Here is a 20893-nt window from a genome sequence, read left to right on the forward strand (position 1 = left end):
ATGTTTTCAATATTTAATAATCAGCTCTGCACAGGAGCTGAAGCAGGGTGCAGCCTGTTGCTTTTACAGTATAATACTTGTAATAAAAGTACAGTAATTAGTGACTGAGTAGCCCGGAGCGTTTCTCTTGATTTCTTTAGTCGGTGTAAATTCATTCACCTGCACAGATTAGCTAAACAAACCCTGACAGCAGAGTCCTCATCTTAGCTAGCTAGGTCTCAGGACCGAGCTAAGGACGGTAGTTACGGATTAGCTGACAAACACGTTTAACTTACCGAAAAAGTGCAGCAGGGCCTCGGGTCCTTCTGTCGGGTAGTCCAGTTTACTGAAGAACACCTCAGGCTGTCAGGTTAAAACACTCGGTCGTGTTTTCGTAGCGTAAACGCTGGCCCTCCTCTCAGAGCCTACGTTCTATCTGCTATTCCCGAACAGAGATACGCAAGTTTCTCCGTGACTGCAGCTGCCAGTCAAAGCTGTTATGATGACGTTTCACCCCAATTTAACATCACCGCGGTAGGAATTAGAATCAAACTTATGGGAGAGGAGACCCCTTGAACATCAATAAGCGTGATGAGAACTATTGATAACAAAAGAAAGAATCTTTGGAAAAAAATTATCTGAGGAGAATAAATTTATTTTAGTCTGACCCCAGTCCCATCCGCTAACGTGGGGGAGGTGGGGTTTATGACGTATATACTGCAGCCAGACACCAGGGGGCGATAGAGACGTTTTGGCTTCATTTTTGGGGAGCTGTCGTGTCGTCCAGCTTTTATACAGTCATTGGGTGGGACATGACAACACCGCCACCTGCAAGAAGATTTTCTCTCTGTATGGTACCTTGTGTTCTGATACCTGACAACTTTTTTCTTGAGAACTGAGACCTGACAATTTTTTGTCTGATACCTGACAATTTTTTTTTTTTGAGAACTGAGACCTGACAATTTTTTTTCTGATACCTGACAACTTTTTTCTTGAGAACTGAGACCTGACAATTTTTTGTCTGATACCTGACAACTTTTTTCTTGAGAACTGAGACTTGACAATTTTTTGTCTGATACCTGACAACTTTTTTTCTTGAGAACTGAGACCTGACAATTTTTTTGTCTGATACCTGACAACTTTTTTCTTGAGACCTGACGATGTCCTAAAATGTACACCGTACCAGAGGTCCCTTTACTATGGTTCGGAGCCGCAGACCTGTTTTATATACGCGCGGAATAGTTTTCTATAAGAGATCACTGCAAAAAGTGCAGCCTTACCTAATGTCCACCCTACTGTTACTCATTTTATATTAAGATTTAAAAATCGAGTTCATATTGGTATGGTGAGTAACCTTCAATAATAGTAATAAACCACACAGCAATAGTAGCTGTGTGCATGATAACATATTAAGTATTCCAAAGTATTCAGAATACGATACTCTCATTGAGTAACATAACGGAATCCGTTACAAAATACATTTTTGGGACATGTATTCTGTAATCTGTAGTGGAATACATTTTAAAAGTAACCTTCCCAACACTGGGTGTTATCTTATAATATTAAGCCTCTTAGGGTGACTTGAAATTAAGTTTGTAAAGCTGTTGGACACCACCTACCAACCTATTTAGTGATGAAATATCACCATGAAACAGCATAGATAGAGATTTACTAGTTCTTAATGCAGGCCCTTTTCAAAGATCCACCTTTAGTTCACGATCAGTGAACAATGGAAAGTGTTACTGTATTGAGTCCAGGGTAATGCTGCTATAATGACATGAAATATAGGGATGCATGTATTTCCAATTTCATCTTAAAAGAGGTGACATATTACAGGGTCTAGCTTACAATAAAAAGCGCCTTGAGGTGACTGTCATTGCAATTTTGTGCTGTATAAATAAAACTGATATATGACAAACCTTCCGAGACCATCTTGATCACATAGCAGCACCATGCAGTACAGAAACAGTAGCAAACAGAGAATCTGCTTGCTTGCTTCAATGAAAAAGACAAACCGAAAGATCAAAGGTTTGCTCACACTACATTAAAATTGTGTTTTGAATAGTTGTAACTATAAATTCAACAAATCTTAAGCAGGTATTCCAAATGCATTCTTATGGAATTCAGACTATAAGAAGAGAACTTTAAAATGGTCATACCTGTTTGCGAACTACTTTTTGAAGATAATATTGGAATATAATATTAAGAAAACAAAATTGTTTCTATGTGTGTTTGTTCTTTTAAATGCTGTTTTTTTTATTCTATACCATAATACCTTACATGTTGCAAAGTGAACTGACTGAAGGCATAATTACATCTCAATGAGTATGAGAAGAATAAAGTAATCTAGATGTATTACATATTGTTTTTGTTTATTGAACATTTGTCACTTGGTCTTGGTTGGCATGTTCATAAATTGCAATAACTTGTGTCTTGTCAGTTAGAAACAACTGGCTGCCAGACCCAGATGGTTAATAGTACATATGAGGTCTCGCCTGGCTGGTCTCTGGCTGGCTCACACTGGCTACAGGTTTTGTTTACATTTTGCTTCTCTCTCTCTCTCTCTGCTGCCTGGCTGGGCGGAGCTCGTTAAGGGCTCTTGATCTTGGCACACGCACCTGTGATGATTGCCACCACCTGATGATCTGTCCGGGTTTGTCTGTAACTATTTAACGCAGTTCACCACTGGAACGTTGAACCTCCCGTGGTCCTACTCTTAGCTCTTTCTAAGAAATCTCCCTGTTGGAGTAACCTATGCTGTCTGTATATAGATTTCCCTGGACCTTGTTACGGACCCTCCCTTTGACTCCTGTGTGTCGCTGGCAAGAACTCTGTCTGAGTCCATCCGTTAGCCATGACAGAACATTCCAGCCAGAATATGGACTCAGCAGACCAAGACCAGGACCCGACCCAGTGAGCCCTGGCAGCACAGGAGGCGCTGCTGGTCCATCACGAGGAGATGTTTTTGCATCTCCTAGGCGAAATTGTTACCCTGATCTAGGCAGCAGCCCAGCTTATGCCACTGGTGAGAATGCCTCTTGTGGCTGATCTTCAAGAATATTTATACAGTTGAGAGTGGAGAGTACTGGTATTAGACTGAAGAAGGGAACAGAAGCAACAGCATCAACTCTATCACTTGTATGTTTACAACAAGGAAACAATATTTGGGGATTTTAAATTATTTTAATAGATGAATACATCTGACTATTCAGATACAGCTGATTTTATAGTTTAATACTCTTAACAGCAATAAAATACCATCCATAAATATTAAGGCTACCCACAGAGAGTCTTCGCCTCCTTCACGAATGCTCCCGGGTACTGCACCATCCACTGGACCAGATCTGGGGCACCCTTTCTGCACAGGCACCAACAAGGAGTAGTAAAAACCAACTCCAAAAACCTTTTTGTTTTTTGTTCGGTTTTGTTGTTGTTGATGTTTTTGTTTGTTTGTGTGGGTGTGGGCAAGATGCGATGGCTGCTGTTTTGTCCATCCATCCAACCGCACACTTCTTTGGGTTGGCCGTGAGCCCCACCTGCATCAAGGATTCCAGGTCGACGGCCACTTGCTGCACATGCTCTGCCCATGTGTTGCTGTAGATAATAATGTTGTCCAGGTGGTCATCAGCATATGTTGCATGTGGACGTATCCTGTCCATGAGGCACTGGAAGGTGGTTGTGACTCCAAACAACGGAAGTGAGACAAATTGGTACAAACCATAGGGAGGCCATTTTATTTTCCTTGGACTCTGCAGACAAGGGAGTCTGCTGGTTGCCATTGATTAAATCCAGTGTCATTAAAAAGGAACAGTACCTAAAAGGTCCAGGAGCTTTACGTTTCGCATTTTAAATCTCAGTATTTTTGCACATCTGCAAAGTTGTTTTCAATTTTGATGGGAGACCTGTAAGTGTTACTAAGACCTCAATACAAATTTTATCCCCTCAAATTTTATCTCATTAACTTTCTCTTGTTTTGTAAAATGATAAAGACATTAAATATTTTCATCAATACTTTTATTTTATTACCATCCCAACACAAAAGCAACCTCTATTTCTTGGATCATTTTTTAGGCCAGTGGCATCTGTTTCTCTTATCCTAGAGCATCACCATGGAGTTCACTCAGTGACAAAGATGGAAATAAATGTTCAAAAGTTACACTAAATTAAAGTAATGTTTTTTATCATGTATTGAGATCAGAAATACAAATTTTAGAATAGAATAGAATAGAATTCAACTTTATTGTCATTGCATATGCACAGGTACAGGGCAACGAAATGCAGTTTGCATCCATCCAGAAGTGCTTTAGTGATATAGGTATATTACAATATATATTAGCAATAGTATAGATATGTAAGTATATTACAGAAATGGGTCTATTATGGTATGTTATAATGTACACGGTATGAAGTATGTTGTGAATATTCTATAACTAAGTATGTACAGGCTGTAGTGAGTACAAGCTATGTACAGGCTATGAACAGGATATAAATATGAAAAACTATACAGAATATGAAATAAATAACTTTACAGAAATCTGAGATATACAGTTATACAGAAATGGGAACTATGCAAGTTGTAAACAGTTGTAGGATTAAAGATTATCGAATGTACAGAATGATTATTTACACAGAGCTATACAGTAGTGCAGTTAAGATAAGTGAGGGTGTAGATAGTTTCTACAGAGGCTATATAAAGTGCTAGTGGTTGTGAGTGGTGGTTCACTCCATGTTATTATTGTGTGTTTGAGGGTACAGTTGTCCATTGTGGGTGTGTGTATGTTCAGTCCATGAGTTTAACGTGGGTCAGATGTCAGGAGGCAGAGTTCAGGAGTCTGACAGCTGTGGGGAAGAAGCTGTTCCGGTACCTGGTGGTCTTAGTCCGGAGGCTCCTGTAGCGCCTCCCAGAGGGCAGGAGGGTGAAGAGTCCATGTGATGGGTGACTGGGGTCTTTGATGATTTTCCCAGCCCTTTTCAGACACCGCTTCCTGTAGATGTCTTTTATGGCAGGAAGTGGTGCTCCGGCGATGCGCTGGGCAGTTTTCACGACCCTCTGCAACGCCTTCCGGTCCGAGGCAGAGCAGTTCCCGTATGTTACGTTCCCCTGGGGGGTCTAGGCGGGGAGGGGGAAGTAACAAAAGTGACCGGGTCAGAAAAAGGAGTCAAGAGGCGAAACAGTTAAATAAAACAGTTTTATTGAAGTAATTAAACTAAAAGAGACGGACAAGCCGCTATCACCATAAAAGTAACACAAACAAAACTCAGGCGTTGGTCAGTAATGCAAAATGTCAAAAGGAAAACACAGCTCACTAGCTGAAAACCACAAAACACACAGCTCACTAGCCGGAAACACCGCAAAACACTCAGCTCACTAGCTGTACCCACACAAATGGCACTCTGGCCCAGAGCTCACCCTGCTCTGGGCTTAAATACCCTTAATTGCTGATGGGAGTCAGCTGTACAGGAGGGAAAAGTGGCATCTCAGGCAGGGGAGGTAGTGGGACACGCCCACACAGGCACCCTCAGAGAGAGAGAGAGAGAGAGAGAGAGAGAGAGAGAGGCTAGGGCCGTAACACCCCTTCCCATAAATGCAAACCCATGGTTTGTCAAATCACAGTAACCAAAAGTGAGTCCATAGCCGTGTCAGGACGAAATGCAGGCTTTCCAACGGTTAGGCATGGCCTGCGGGAGCTGCCAATCCCATCTCAGTGGGTTCACCACATTACCAGAGAGTGGCCCCAGACCCTCAAAACAGTGTCCCATGGGATAGCCGGGGCTTCGAACCATCGTGTGTGGAGAACCCAGCAGGCAGCTAGCAGGCTTCACTGAAACACAAACATGATTGTTAGCAAGGGGTGCAGGTCTGAAGGGTGGTTTTGAACATGGGTCAACCAGCGGCAGCTCAGGGTTAGTTGGCCTCATACACTGATTACGGGGTGCTACCGAGCAACTGTGCTCCAGGTTTAGCCTATCAGTAGGCCTGGCAGGCTTGTCAGTTTGAGAGCCACGACTGACTTTACTCAAAACAGGCCCCTCTCGTGTTGAGTGGGCTTTCTGTTTGAGTGCCAGTCTGACACAATTGGCATCCACATGGCCAGGCTTGTGACAGAAAAAACACAGTTTGGGCCTAGGTCTTAACACCATAACTGCGTTTTCCTTCTTAGCTGGCCCATTCTTACCTGTCCAGGCTGCGCTATAGTGCAGAGGGATATCCTGTCCTACCGCACTTGCTGTATGAGTCAGCGTAAACTCATCTGCCAGGGTGGCGGCTTGCTCTAGAGTTGTAGCCCTCTGTTCACTTAAATAAAGGGCCACCGTCTTCGGAACAGAGTTTTTAAAATCCTCCACCAGCATAAGCTCACGTATGGACCCCACATCATTAACCTGGCTTGCCGCACACCACCTATCAAAGAGCCTCGCCTTCTCCCTGGCGAAGTCAAGATAGGACTGTCCCTGCGCCAACTCCAACCCGCGAAAATGCTGCCTATAGGCCTCAGGTACCAGTTCATAGGCTTGGAGGACGGCACTTTTGATCTTTCCATAAACCAGGCCGTCCTGCCTAGACAGACCAGAACACGCTTCTTGAGCCTTACCTGTCAACCGACACAGCAACATCACCCCCCACACATCTTGAGGCCACTGCAGTGCAGTTGCCAGGCGTTCGAACACACTGAAAAAGCTGTGAACACCGGATTCACAGAAGTCTGGAACCAGGTGAATGTTATTGCTCACAAACGAGCCTCTAGACACCTGTACACTAGCAGCTGTGTCAACCATTTTGGGGATGGTGAAGGGTTAGGAAAACACAACCTAATTAAGACAATTAACAGACAACTACACAATTTACTTTGGCTGACCAACTTACCTCTCGCCACACCCACCTTAACAAAAACAACTTACCCAGTTCCTAAACACGACAACCTTGCCCTACCTATCTTCCGGAGCGTGCTGGGCTCGAGGCAACTTTAAAGGCAGAACTTCAGCGACCGGAGCCCTGAATTGCCTACCCCCGACAGAGAATTAACCCCCACCCAGGATTACTCCAAAAACAACAAAGGCAAAATAACAAAAGAGTGCCCGAAGGAGGAACTTAAAAAGCTCAGCTGGGCACTCACCTACCTTAACTGGGAAGTTATGAATCTCTAAAAGGTGACAAAGCGAGATAATCAAAAAACCAAATCGAACACAGAACTCCCTTTTCAAATATCCCGGACGAGCCCCCACTTGTTACGTTCCCCTGGGGGGTCTAGGCGGGGAGGGGGAAGTAACAAAAGTGACCGGGTCAGAAAAAGGAGTCAAGAGGCGAAACAGTTAAATAAAACAGTTTTATTGAAGTAATTAAACTAAAAGAGACGGACAAGCCGCTATCACCATAAAAGTAACACAAACAAAACTCAGGCGTTGGTCAGTAATGCAAAATGTCAAAAGGAAAACACAGCTCACTAGCTGAAAACCACAAAACACACAGCTCACTAGCTGTACCCACACAAATGGCACTCTGGCCCAGAGCTCACCCTGCTCTGGGCTTAAATACCCTTAATTGCTGATGGGAGTCAGCTGTACAGGAGGGAAAGGTGGCATCTCAGGCAGGGGAGGTAGTGGGACACGCCCACACAGGCACCCTCAGGAGAGAGAGAGAGAGAGAGAGAGAGAGAGGCTAGGGCCGTAACACCGTACCAGACTGTTATACAGTTGGTCAGGATGCTCTCGATGGTGCAGCGATAGAAGTTCACCAGGATGTCTGAGGACAGGTGGTTCTTCCTCAGAGTCCTCAAGAAGAAGAGGCGCTGGTGAGCCTTCTTGACCAGCTTGGAGCAGTTGGTCGTCCAGGTGAGATCCTCGGAGATGTGGACTCCCAGGAACTTGAAGCTGCTCACACGCTGTACAGCCGTCCCCTTAATGTGGATGGGTGGATGTGGGTCAGCATTCCTCCTGTAGTCCACGATGAGCTCCTTGGTCTTCTCGGTGTTAAGCAGCAGGTTGTTTGTGTCGCACCACTCAGCCAGACGATCCACTTCCTCCCTGTAGGCGGCCTCATTGTTGTCACTGATGAGGCCAATCACCGTGGTGTCATCTGCAAACTTAATGATGGTGTTGGAACCATCAGCAGGTCTGCAGTCGTGGGTGAAGAGGGAGTAGAGGAAAGGGCTCATCACACAGCCTTGTGGTACACCGGTGTTCATTGTGATGGTAGATGAGCAGCGGTTATCCAGCCGGACATGTTGGGGGCGGTTGGTCAGGAAGTCCAGTAACCATTTGCAGATGAGGGAACTGATGCCCAGGTCTGTCAGTTTCCTGATGAGTTGTGAGGGGTGGATTGTATTGAATGCTGAACTGAAGTCTATAAACAGCATTCTGGCGTAGGTGTTGTTGTTGACCAGGTGTGAGAGGACAGAGTGCAGTGCGATGGAGACTGCATCCTCTGTGCTCCTGTTCTGGCGGTATGCGAATTGGTGGGGGTCCAGGGTGGGGGGGAGACAGGATTTGAAGTGTGCTAGGACCAGCTGCTCTAAGCACTTAGTGATGATGGGGGTGAGTGCTACTGGGCGGTAGTCATTGAGGCAAGATGGGTTGGAGTTTTTGGGTATCGGGACGATGGAGGTGGATTTGAAGCAGGCCGGTACCACAGCGTGGGCCAAGGACAGATTGAATATGTCTGTGAGCACTCCTGCAAGCTCCCCAGAACACGCTCTGAGAACACGCCCGGGGATGCCATCAGGACCTGCAGCCTTGTGGACATTGATCCTGCTCAGCACCGCTCCTACATCGGTGGGGGAGAGAGTCAGAGGTTGGTGGTCTGGCGTCATGTCTGCTTTGGTTGTGGTTGTGGGGTTCCCTCGCTCAAAACGAGCATAAAAGTTGTTGAGCTCGTTGAGGAAGGAGACATCAGAGGATGTGGGGGAGGGTTTGGTGGTCCTGTAGTCTGTAATGGTCTCGAGTCCTTGCCACATGCCAAGCAGGACTCCAGACCATTACATTTAAGCAGAAATGGCAATTATCATACATGAACAGATTCTCTCCCTGCCATTTTTGGAGTATATCTGAGTTAAATCATTGGGCAGATAAATATCTACTATGTTTGAATTACAGAATACTTTATCTATAATAGCATTTACTGTCCTGTAACTGAAAATAACTTCAGTGACTTGACTTCAGACATGACCCCTATAAAAGGTTTAAAATGTTCACTACTTTTGAGACATATCTCAGCACAGTTCACCAAACTGAGCACAGGAAACAGGAACCAGTCTACAAGCTGCATCAAACACAGCATTAGTCTGAACTGGTTTGTTGTTCCGCCCACTGACAGTGAACTGAAACAGTGAGGCTTGACTTGACACAAAAACAGCTCAGCTTCTTTGGGAACGCTTCTTTTGTAAAACTATATAATAGCATTAAGTCTGAAAACTATTTAATTATTTTAAAAATACTTTTAGTAGCAAAGAGACAACTGTGCTCACTATTGTTAAGTCTTCCATCTACATCAAGACGACATGGAGATCAGAGCTCTCTGCATCAGACTGTGTGAGTAGTTGCTCTAGTTCTACATTATTAATAGATTTAGGTTATTCATTCTGATTAAAAATATGACAGTTTACTTTGTTTTATATTTTAGGCTAGAAAAGTAGTATTTTTGTGGACATATGAGATATAATAATACTTTTAAACTTTTAGTACATTTAGCAATTTTACAGTACATGTGTTAGTTACTCTGTACCTTGTTTATCTCTGTTCAGTGATGACCATCATGATTATCTTGGGTGTACAGGATGAGAAAGTTGGTGAGTACCAGCTGTTTGCTTGTCCATATCAATGTTCAGATTTTGGACAAGGAATTTAGCAGAAAAAAAAATAACTTGTGAGAGAAAAAAATGTTTCTGTGATATTTGTTATTGTTTTATTTACTGTTTTATTCATTCACTTTTGATGTGTGGGATGCCAGATTTAGTAGTAAACTTTAAACTGAGTCTTTCTTTTTTCTTTGTTTCAGATGCAGTTTCTCTTCGTGTTGTTCCAAACAGATTGCAGTTCTTTGAATATGAATCAGTGACATTTTATTGTGAAGGAGTCGATTATTGTGAAGTTGTGCATAGAATTAAAGGAAAAATAGAATCATGTAGTAAAACTAACAAGAGGACACCAACAGGATCATCCTGCTCCATTCAAATTGTTTATGCAGACAACAGTGGAGAGTACTGGTATGAGACTGAAGGAGGGAGAAGAAGCAACATTATCAACCTCTCTTTCACTGGTAGCTTTGAAGAAATAAACATTAAACAAAAATTAAAGAACTTTTTTATAATAAGTTTTAATTAAATTTAATTTCTAGTATTTAATTATCAAATGCATCTCATTTAGCTGGTGCTGTGATCCTGGAGAGTCCTGCTGTTCCTGTGTTGATGGAAGAAACTGTGACTCTGAGCTGCAGAAGCAAAATTCCTTCCTCCAACTTCAAAGCTGATTTCTACAAAGATGGATTTTTCACCCACAGAAGCTCCACAGGAAGCATGACCATCCAGAGAGTTTCCAAGTCAGATGAAGGACTTTACAAATGTAGCATCTCAGGAGTTGGAGAATCACCAAAGAGCTGGCTGAAAGTCACAGGTGAGACACTGAGATGTTTTAAAATAAGGTTTTTATGTATAATTGTGATATAAATGGCAGCTGATGCTCTTTATGTAAAACTGGTAAATCCGTTTGTATTAGCATCTTTGAAATACTGAGAAGTTTCCAGTGTGCAAACCTAAATTTCAAATTTAAACAACTAAAACAGGTGTGCCAAACTTCCATAGTGTTTTAGAAGTTTTAAGTTGGTTGGAAAGATATTTCATGTCATTATGAAGAAGCTAAAATTAACGTTTGATAGTTTACCATTCTTTTCTCATTTAAATCTTCCTGTCTTTTCTAACCATCATTTAGATTCTCAAAATGTAAATTACACGATTAATCCAGACAAAGAAGCGCGCCATTCCTCCTCTGCTGCCACACCTTGGATCATTTTAACCATTTTAGTCAGTGCTCTGTTGGTGGCAGTGGGACTGTATCACTTTGGCAAAGGTTACTGGAAGAGAAGTAATGAAAATTATTATTATTGTTATTATTGTTGTTGTTGTTGTTATTATATTTATATTGAAAATTAGTCTGTCAGACAGATACATTGTCTGATTTTCTATTCAAAATAATTAATAAATATTTATTTCTTTAATCTCCGTAGAGGCTGGCACAGTGGAAGCAGGCAGAGCAACATATTCTGCTGTAAGAAAGACAAGAGGTATTTTACTTTGCAACAGTAGCACACAATTACTTTTCTGAAGAAATGGATTGGTTTTGTTTTTTGCATCTTTGTTAGATGTGTATGTGATATTTATAAATGTATGGATGCAAGTGATAATTTGAGCTTCCAAAAGCCTCCAATGAAAACCGCATAGAATACAATTTTAAAGCTCATCTTTTAGACACGTACTGTATCTCAATATAGGTACATGTGGTATTAGATACAACTTCAGACAAGCATTCAGTTTCAAAATCAACTTTAAATTGAACCCAATTACTTTCTCTTTCAAACATTAATATTCAGTGACTAGCATTAATTGTCTCACAAAGTATTCTTCAGGAGAAAAAAAATGCAGAATACAACCAAGAATTTTACAATTTGACAACCCATAAAACAAAGAAATATATGATTTCCTTGTTTTGTCATTAAGTCATCAAAAATTTGAAAATAAATAAAATACCTTCAAATGATATCTGAGATTCTTAGGGGGTAGAGTATATACTGTACACTAAACCTAATACAAATAGTTAAAAACTGTAAAGTTTTAATATATATTTTAGATTAGAACAAAATAAGCTACAATACAATAAATATGTAAGATTAGATTCCCTGCTTATTACAAAGAAAATACCACAGGTATTTGAGTCGTAATAACTTAGAAATTTCCCCATTATTATGTTCTTTTGTCTTTCTTGTTACTCTACAATAAGCGTATTATTAACAAGCTGTAGTTCCACATTATTACCTCCAGTTTTGGGGCCCTTATTATCCATATTATACATACATTTAAGTGTAATATTATTAATCTGTAATGACTATTGTTACCATGCTGTGAAGTGACTATTACTTTGGTAACTGCATGGTCATAACTTGGAAATTCCTAAATTATGTTATTGTTGTTACCATACTATTAAACCTTTACTTCTAATAGAAAGTGCTACCCATTTAATTTAATCTCTTGTCAAAGCAGAAGCAGGACCCAGCAGAGTGATGTCCTCAGCAGGTCCTTGCCAACCCATTGCAGTGGATCCCTTCTATTCCGTAATACAGTAGGTAAGACTGGGGACAGGGATGCCTTATGTGCTGCATTCACACAATGTGTGATGCATAGTTTGGGATTGGTAAAATAGACAATTTCTTACATGTAATATGTATACTTTTTCATGCATTCGACTCACTCACCCCCAGATTTGTGTATGTAAAAATGCTGATTTCATTATATCCTCCAGAGAACTAGCCTTTACATTTATTTCCTCTGTAATGAACATTTTTTGGTTTTTTTTGTCTAGGTCTTGATCTACTAAACAGGACTTTCAGGGCTTTTCGCTGATATCTCATGTGTTTGGGTGGTCTCTTTTAGCTCCAAAGATGCAGGGAATCATAAAAAAAAACTTTAATGGGAAGATTCTCTTTTTCTTCAATTCTCAGGAGGATATAGAAACAGAAACCTAATGTTTTACATTCACCGTGCTTATTTGGGAACTACTATATGAAGTGGATATTGCTGTGAAATATGCACCATTAAAGTAATTTTGTTTTCAATTCAGTTTTTTTCCCCCTCTACACTTCTTTTGTGTGTCAGGTTGAAGAAAGAGACCTGTCTGAAGACTTGATCACATCCGAGTAAGAGCGAAAACAACGAGATTTTATCACATATTGTTTTTGTTGTTAACCAAATTGTACATTGTCATCTTAGTTTGGTGTACATGTCTGTAAACCGTTATAACTTTTTTTACTCAGTCAGATGCAGCTAGTTGCCATTCCCATGTGGTTATAAGTATATATAAAGACTGAACACAAGCACAAGCGCCTGCCTGATATGTAGAAGTTGAACTTGAACCAACGTGCTTGATCTTTCTGTTTTTACACATGTATGAATGCTGTTACAATAAAAGTGCTGCTGCAGCTTTCATAGACACCCACTGTGGTCAACTGCTGAAGTCAAAATGTCACATTACTTTATTTGAAAACAGATGACCTGAGTTTGTGGTCAACAATGAAATATAACAGCCAAGTTTGATACTGAGGATGACTTTAACTGACTTTAACTGTGGTCTAGAACTGAGACAAAATAAGTGGTGACTTCATGCTGCAACTTCTCTTCAAACAAAGCCAAAATAATTATGTGAATTTCTACATTTTTTGGTCAGACTGTGTGAAAGCAGAAGTCGTGAGGTAGGTCAAACATGATTTGAGCAAGCACATAAATATGGGGAGATGTAGAACTGAAACAGATACAGAAAGAAAATATCGCTGATGGCCCGCAGTCCAGTTGAAGATGAGAAGGAGGAAAGTTCTTTATATTTGTAGGGTGTTACCTTACAATGTTAAGCCTCTTAATAAATAAATGATTGTAATTGGATTGTAAGGCTCTAGAGGTACAACTTACCGACCTATTTAGTGACCTTTGATCTTTGAAAAATCACCATGAAACAGCACAGACAGAGGTTTACTAGCTCTAAATGCAGGCCCTTTCTGAAGATATACCTTTAGTTTGCAATCGATGACAAATATTGATATGAAATATAGGGATGCACATATCTCCAATTTCACCTTATAAGAAACATGCTCGAAATGTTCCTGTGCAGGACAGGAAACATAAGAAACTAAGGAGGGCCACTCCTGCTGACTATTGCTTGAACCCCCAAAATCTGAAGATGGTGCTAAATTTTCAAAGCACTGAGATGAAGACAGAAATGGACATACAATTCAAAATATTGAGCAGGTATGACAAACCTTTCGAAACCATCTTGATCACATAGGAGCACCATGCAGTATACACACAGTAATACACAGGGAATCTGCTACTCAGTGAAAAAGACAAACCAAATGTTCAAAAGTTTGCTCTCACTGCAATAAATTCAGAATCAGAGAAACTTTATTAATCCCAGAGGGAAATTGAGTTGTCATAGCAGCAAATATACAACAAACAAGAAGCAGTCAAGAAAATGAGTGTAGAAACAGAGTGATGATAGGTAAATATTAAGATAGATAAATATAGAGAAGTGACAGGGTGCATTGAGGTGTAATTAATTCTTTTCCACATATGTGCGGAAAGAGTCAGATAGCAGTAGGAAGGGATGACCTTCCAACAGATAGCGAGGTTGAAGGAACCTGTTGCTGAAACTGCTCTTCGGATTGTCCAGTGTGTTATGGAGGGGGTGGGAGCATTCTATCACTGATCACCTCCTCCAGGGTGGCGAACTTCATGCCAACAACAAACTCAGCCTTCACAATGACTTTGTTCAGTCTGTTTGGGTCCTTTGCTTTGATGCCTGCACCCCAGCACGCCACAGCAAATATAGCTTGTGATCCAGATGAACTCCCAGATACTTGTAGGCTGTGACTATTTTCACATTAGTCCCACCAATGCAGACAGGGGAGGGTTGGGATCTGTTTCTGCCAAAGTCCACAACCAGCTCCTTTGTTTTGGCCACATTCAGCTGAAGGTGATTCACCTCACACCACCTCATGAAGCGCTCAATCAGTCCTCTGTACTCTGTACTCCTCTTCCCTTCCCATCCCCACACTTTTCCAATAATCAGAGAATTTCTGGAGGAGACAGGTTTCTGTGATATACTTGAATTTGGCGGTATAGATGTTGAAGATATTGAAGGGGACAGAACAGTTCCCTGGGTTGCTCCTGTGTTGCTGTTCAGACTCTCTGACACAAAGCTCTGCAGTCTCACAAATTGTGGTCTGCCTGTCAGGTAGTCTGGACTGGTGGAGCCTCCACCTGCATGTCATCCAACAACAATCTCAGAGCCCGGGCTAGATTGTGTTAAAGGCACTGGAGAGGTCAAAGAACATCATCCGGACTGTGGTTTGGGGTCTGTGGAGGGAGGAACACACTCTCTGCAGCAGATGTATCACTGTGTTGTCCACCCCCAAGTGGGCCTGGTATGCAAACTGCAGAGGGTCTTGTGACTTGCTCACCAGGGGTCTGAAGTGTTCCAGTAAAAGTCTCTCCATAACCTTCATATTATGAGAAGTTAGTGCTACAGGCCTGTAGTCATTTAATGCCGCTGGATGATACTTCTTAGGCACTGGGACCAGGCATGATGTTTTCCATAGCACTGGGACTCTCTGGAGGTGCAGGCAGATACCACATACTATCTTACAGGTTGCAGAGTGAACTGACTGAAAATATAATTACATCTCAGTGAGATTGAGAAGAATAAAGTAATCCAGATTACTTACATATTGTTTTTGTAATTGAACATTTGGGAGTTGGGTTTGGTTTGCATGTGTACACTGCAAAAAACAATTTTCAAGAAAGTAAAAAAAACCTTGTTTATGGACATTTTTTCTTATTTTTTGCCTAAAAAGAAAATATATTCTTAACAAGCAAGTTTTGGACAAGAAAATAAAGCTTATTCTAGGAAAATATGTCTAACTTTTCCTTAAAAGGATATTTCAGCTCATCTTGAGCTTTATTTACCAGTTACAAGGCATGACAATGGTTTGGCTGAATTTCCAGAATAAAAATAAGATTATTTTTCTCATTTCAAGAGTAAGGGCATTTAAACAGCTGCTCAGTTTAAGAAATGTATTTATTGACACTAAAGTTTAATATAATTGCTGTCAAGTTTGACACAATATGCAGTATATGAACAAAGGCAGGAACTAAAAGCACATGGTAAACATGAAATACAGGCCCATTTGAAAAACAGAAACAGCACAACTCATTCACTTTAGGCCATGTCAAACAGAATAATAGATCAGCATCAGTATATCTATACTATGGCAATGCTAAAATCGCATTCAACTGTCAGAATTTATAGGAAAACAACAACTTCATTTTAAAAATTGTCACAAAACTGTCCAAAACAATAACCTGAAAATACAGTTCATGCATGTAAAGCAGTGTACCTTTTATAAAACATATGTTGAGCTCACGTGTAGTCCAATTACATCACCCAGGTAATATTTCATGACCGCACATGTCATATCTTTGTGTGTGAAACTGTAATATGGAATGGAATCTCATATCATATCATTGTTGGCTGGCTTTCCACCACTGAATCAGTCCTGTATGCCCACATGTTACTCAGATTTCTGTTCACTGCTGATGAGGGTTCCCTCCTAGAACTGCAATTGAGATTGGTTGATTAATTGACTAGTTGCGGATAAGGAAATTAAATACAAGGTACACTGATAATTTCTAAAAAATTTTACTGTCAGAAATATACTGCATTTTATACTTTACTCTAAAATATGCATGTTTTCAAGCTGAGTTTAATAAATGGATATTCATTTAATGCTCATTGCTATTTGGCAGCTTAACTGTAGTTTAAAAGCCTTGAAAAATCCTCAAAAACCTAAAATGGGAAAGCTAAACTAAAGAACACAGGAAACATGGAAAATGTTGCAAAAACCTTACAACCTTGAACAAGGAACATAAGACATGAAAACATCAGGGAGGGAACACAGATGATAACACAGGAGAGAATACAGACGATCCGACAAAGAACACACTAAATATACACACACAAAAGGAAACGAGGAATTGGCAGACAGGCACGAAACACAGCTGACACTAATCAGATGAGAAGAGACCAGGAGGAGAATACACCGATGCAGGGCAGGGACTATCAAAGTAAAACAGGAATAAACACGAATATCGAACCAGGGACAATACACTGAAGACAAGGGAGGTACAGAGAACACCTAAACACTGGAAATAATTAACAAATAACTAGGAAACTAACTGACACAATGAATATTAATAAACACAAACAACCAAGGAGACTGCGGACCATGACAATTGGTTTATTTAAAACAAAAGTTTAAAAAAATACAAAATGTTGTTTTCTCTAGTAGAAGAAATTAAACACTATCAGAATGTTCTTTATAAATAGATAGCATTGTTGTGGATTATAAGGAATAAGCATTAACATATCTACTGTTAAGCTGTAAAAACAAGTAGACATCTAACATGAATATTTTATATGATTATTTTCAAAGATATTAAAGTATATAGTCAGTCTCACCTTACAGATTTTTGTGTCCTAATCGATCAGCTGCATCGTCCATTGGCAAGGTGGTCGGAGTGTGTTCGAAGAATGTGATACCAAAATTAGCTGTAAACACGATATTCTTTGACACATCCATCTATGCCACAATCTTCACGGAAATCTGGACTATGGCTATGTGCAGAATTAATATGACTCAGTAGGGATTTGAGGGTCAGACCCACAAAAACGATGTAGATAACACAGCGCCAAATCATTTTGTTTTACTGGTCTGTGAACTACTTTTCCCATAAAGTCAAGATAACCAGGATTATTCCATTATGGGGTAGGAATGGCTATCCTAATTCAGTGCCTTATAACAGCTGTAGTAAGTAACAGCACCCACACGTCAGTATTTACAGAACATAATCTAACTAAATAGTCAAATATTTAAATATATATCATTTTATAGGTATAAAAGAGCGAACTAAACCATTTCCGTACACAACCCCATACTCCTGAGTTGGTACAGCCCACCTTCCCGCCTCTAGCTCCGTGCCTAAGCGGTTGGATTGCAGGATTTTGGGGTCTGGGTGTAGATGCGATACAGTTGGTACAGTGTGAAGAAATTAAGGCACGCTATGGAAAAACTGGACGAAATAACAATTGCCAACCTGAAAGGTATGTGACTGTTTTGTTTTTTCTATGTTTTGTGTTCTGGTATGTTGCATGTTAAGTCGCTAGCATGGCAGGCTATACCCGGTTGTTAGCTTAGCTTAGCTGTGCGGTTAGCTTAGTTGCATTAGCATTTTTAAATATGCTAGTGCAGAAAGTTATGAAAGAATTCATGTCCAGTTATTAGTTTCAGTGTCTGTGAATTTATTCAACAAGTGTGCAAAGTGCCATAAGTTAATGCCAGTTTTACAGAAATTGTGGGAGTTTCAAATTTCTATTAGTGAAGTTATTTCATTATATACTTTAGCCCAGGAAGCAAAAAAAAAAATACATTTATATGTATACATGCATTTAATTGATGTATCACAAATATATTACTTTTACCAGTCAATAGGAGGAAGGTAATTTAGAACCTGTGGAGCAGTGAGGAGGGAGAATAATGGAATAGAGTCATGGTTTTAAATGGTAAATATTAAATTATGTTTCCTATGTATCCTGTCTGTTACCCAAGCAAAGCTGTCAGCTGGCTTGCACATGAGGATAATGCAATGTAGTGATAATTGGAAACTCCTATTGCAGAAGCAAATGTTGGAGAAGACCTGCTCTCATCACTTTCACGAGATGACATCAAAGATCTGTTTCCTGGTCCTGAACATTGCCTCAGGCGTCGGGCTCTATGGCTTGCAGTGCACAAATGTGAAGAAGTAAGTTCTGTCCTATCGCTGTGTGACAAAACTGAGAACACACCAGCTTGTTTTATGCAGTTTCAAATAATTCCACCAATACTCACTTAACAGATAGACAGTAGAATCTTCTTTAGTTTTGATTTAAATCAAGTGGCCTACCCATTTATTAAATATACATATTTTTTATTGTTCAACACTTTACTGATATTTTGTTGTACTATCTTTCATATTTAGAGACCTAAAGTTCGTGTGCAATTTTATGTGAAATTAGCCCTATGTACACTGTATTTTAGAACAAGACTGCTGCTGAAAAAACGCTAACAACTACTGGAGATGGTGACTTCTTCAGAGAGGAACCCAGCACTTACCTCCATCCAAAAACTTTGGATGGAGGTAATGCTACAGTATCTTGATTTGTCTACATTTATGCTTTGCAGATTACATTATTTGCAATGTTTAATGGTGTTGCCCTGTCTTATTTTTCTTTTTTCAAACCAGTGGAACATGCAGCAGCTGTGTTCAGAGCCCTTCCCATGCTTTTCCCTTCCAGCACAGTACCACCTAAGAAGCTGGGCATCTGTAGTGAGGCTTTTTTCCCATGTCCTAAAGGTAAGGCTGCAATATTCTATGTGTATATATTGTTGAATTTTGCAGTTACTCATGTTTTCATTTTATATATTTTACTGTGGAGTCAGTCAAATATTCTTAAAGTTCAGATCCCCATAACATGTTGATGTTAATAAAACCTACAAAAAAAGTTGATCTATTTTAAACTGTAATGCAACTCAAAAATTGTGTTTCTTACAGTCTTGTTCTAATACTCTTTTTTTCTGTCATGTAGACTTCAGAAGACCCTGAAGGCTACCTGCGTCAGCGACCCCTGGCTTGTCCAGTTCTGCTTGTCTCTGAAGGCAACTGCATGATAGCTGTTGGAACCACACCGGTGAGCACTTTTGACCGGAAGGATCTTAATGAGGGACTGCTCTATCTGATGGCATATTACTATGCCCTCCACCTCACATATCCATAGTGCATTTCCACGCTGCTGTCTGTCTTGCAAACTGAAATACTCAAAGACTCCATCCATGACCGAGATTCAACCCCCTCTTACAAGAAGGCGCTTGGTGAGTGGAAGTCATTCATTGAGTGAGTCTCCCAGATGACAGACTCCATCTGCCTTGTTTATCAGACTCAGTGTTAGTCAGTGAGGTTGTTTTTTTTTTTCTATAGAAAAGTTGTTCAAATGTAAAACACATGTTTGTTTGTGTGGTCGTTAAACTTGTTCTTCTAAAATGTTATGTAATATAGGATTTGAAATAGTGATTGTTTTAAGCTTCAGCAAAATTTATTTTTGATACCAGCCATGAGTGTGTTATACTGTTATTATTCATTTTAAGAGTATCTGGAATATGCACTTCTTATTTTGGCCATGTTACACAGTACCCTGCTGAAATGTATAATTTTAGGCATGATTCTCCTGGAACAGACCTCAGTGAGTTACTGACCCATTGCTGTGTCAATAAAAGCGCAAAATCTAAGAGTGCTTTTGCTGTCTTAATTTAAGATGAATTCCCTTATTTTTAGTAGCTTTTTGAAGAGATGGTGTCTTATTCTCAGGAATTTTTGCTGATTATTGTTCTCAGAGTCGAAACATAATTCTTATAGTTAGCTCAATCAAGAAAGAAACAATTCAGTTTTAAGAAAATTTGTCCTATAGTAAGGTGTTTTTTTAATGTGAAAAATCTAAATTAAGGTGTAGAATCTTAAAGTAAGCAAATAATTCTTGAAAACAGCTTGTTCAAGAAAGCATAATACTCATTTTAGGTGCAGATTTTCTAAATATCAAAGTGTCTTTTACTTATAATAAGTCACATTTTCTTCAAATAAGCATACATTTTAGACAATTTTGTCTAGTTAAAAGGCATATGGCAGTTAGATTAATTTGCTAGTTTTAAGAATTCTAGTCAAGCAACTTTTGCTTACCCCATTGGCAGATTTTTTTGCTCAAAACAAGAAAAATTTGTCAGATTTAAGAATATTTGGCTTGTTTCAAGTATAGCTGTTTTTGCAGTGTATAATTTAGAATATCTTGTCTCTTGTCAGTTAGACACAGCTGGCTGCAAGACCCACATATTTATAAGTACATATGAGGTTTGAATGCCAATAAAAACACCTGACTTAGTCCATCTGCTGTCTTTTGAAATGTATTGATCCTGTTTACAAGAAATGAGTTGTTACAGCTTGTACATGCTGATACTCACTGTGGTCAACCACTAATCTAAAACTGTTGGTTTACTTTTTTCCCCAGACACATCACGTTTGAGGTC

At 40.0% G+C, this 20893-nt stretch overlaps 3 protein-coding genes across 5 annotated transcripts in view; all 3 read left to right on the forward strand.

Moving 5' to 3' along the window:
- Window positions 1-12360, forward strand: part of LOC309701846 (uncharacterized protein) — a 124460-nt gene extending 112100 nt beyond the window's left edge. The window contains exon 8 of the mRNA XM_082526142.1: window positions 12305-12360. The gene's annotated coding sequence lies outside the window, so the exon portion shown is untranslated. The remainder of the gene's footprint in view (window positions 1-12304) is intronic.
- LOC309701862 (Fc receptor-like protein 5) lies at window positions 9388-13486 on the forward strand. The gene is made up of 7 exons (XM_082526173.1): window positions 9388-9501; window positions 9714-9758; window positions 9968-10228; window positions 10336-10581; window positions 11192-11248; window positions 12222-12304; window positions 12834-13486. The coding sequence occupies exons 1-6, from the start codon at window positions 9471-9473 to the stop codon at window positions 12302-12304; spliced, it is 723 nt and encodes a 240-aa protein (XP_082382299.1). The 5' UTR covers window positions 9388-9470; the 3' UTR covers window positions 12834-13486.
- A 3797-nt stretch (window positions 13487-17283) lies between these two features.
- On the forward strand, window positions 17284-20268 carry LOC309700271 (uncharacterized protein). 3 transcript variants are annotated; one of them, XM_082523743.1, is made up of 5 exons: window positions 17284-17886; window positions 18460-18584; window positions 18860-18959; window positions 19065-19175; window positions 19408-20268. In XM_082523743.1, the coding sequence occupies exons 1-5, from the start codon at window positions 17805-17807 to the stop codon at window positions 19422-19424; spliced, it is 435 nt and encodes a 144-aa protein (XP_082379869.1). In that variant the 5' UTR covers window positions 17284-17804; the 3' UTR covers window positions 19425-20268. The 3 variants fall into 3 exon arrangements, with proteins under 3 accessions (XP_082379869.1, XP_082379868.1, XP_082379867.1); XM_082523742.1 differs by lacking the exon at window positions 18860-18959 and adding an exon at window positions 18268-18345 and having other exon boundaries at window positions 17290-17886; XM_082523741.1 differs by lacking the exon at window positions 18860-18959 and having other exon boundaries at window positions 17294-17886; window positions 19408-20265.
- Window positions 20269-20893: the final 625 nt, after the last annotated feature.

The sequence above is a fragment of the Aulonocara stuartgranti genome (genome assembly GCF_965226115.1).
Source record: "Aulonocara stuartgranti genome assembly, chromosome: 3".
Lineage (NCBI taxonomy): Eukaryota > Metazoa > Chordata > Actinopteri > Cichliformes > Cichlidae > Aulonocara > Aulonocara stuartgranti.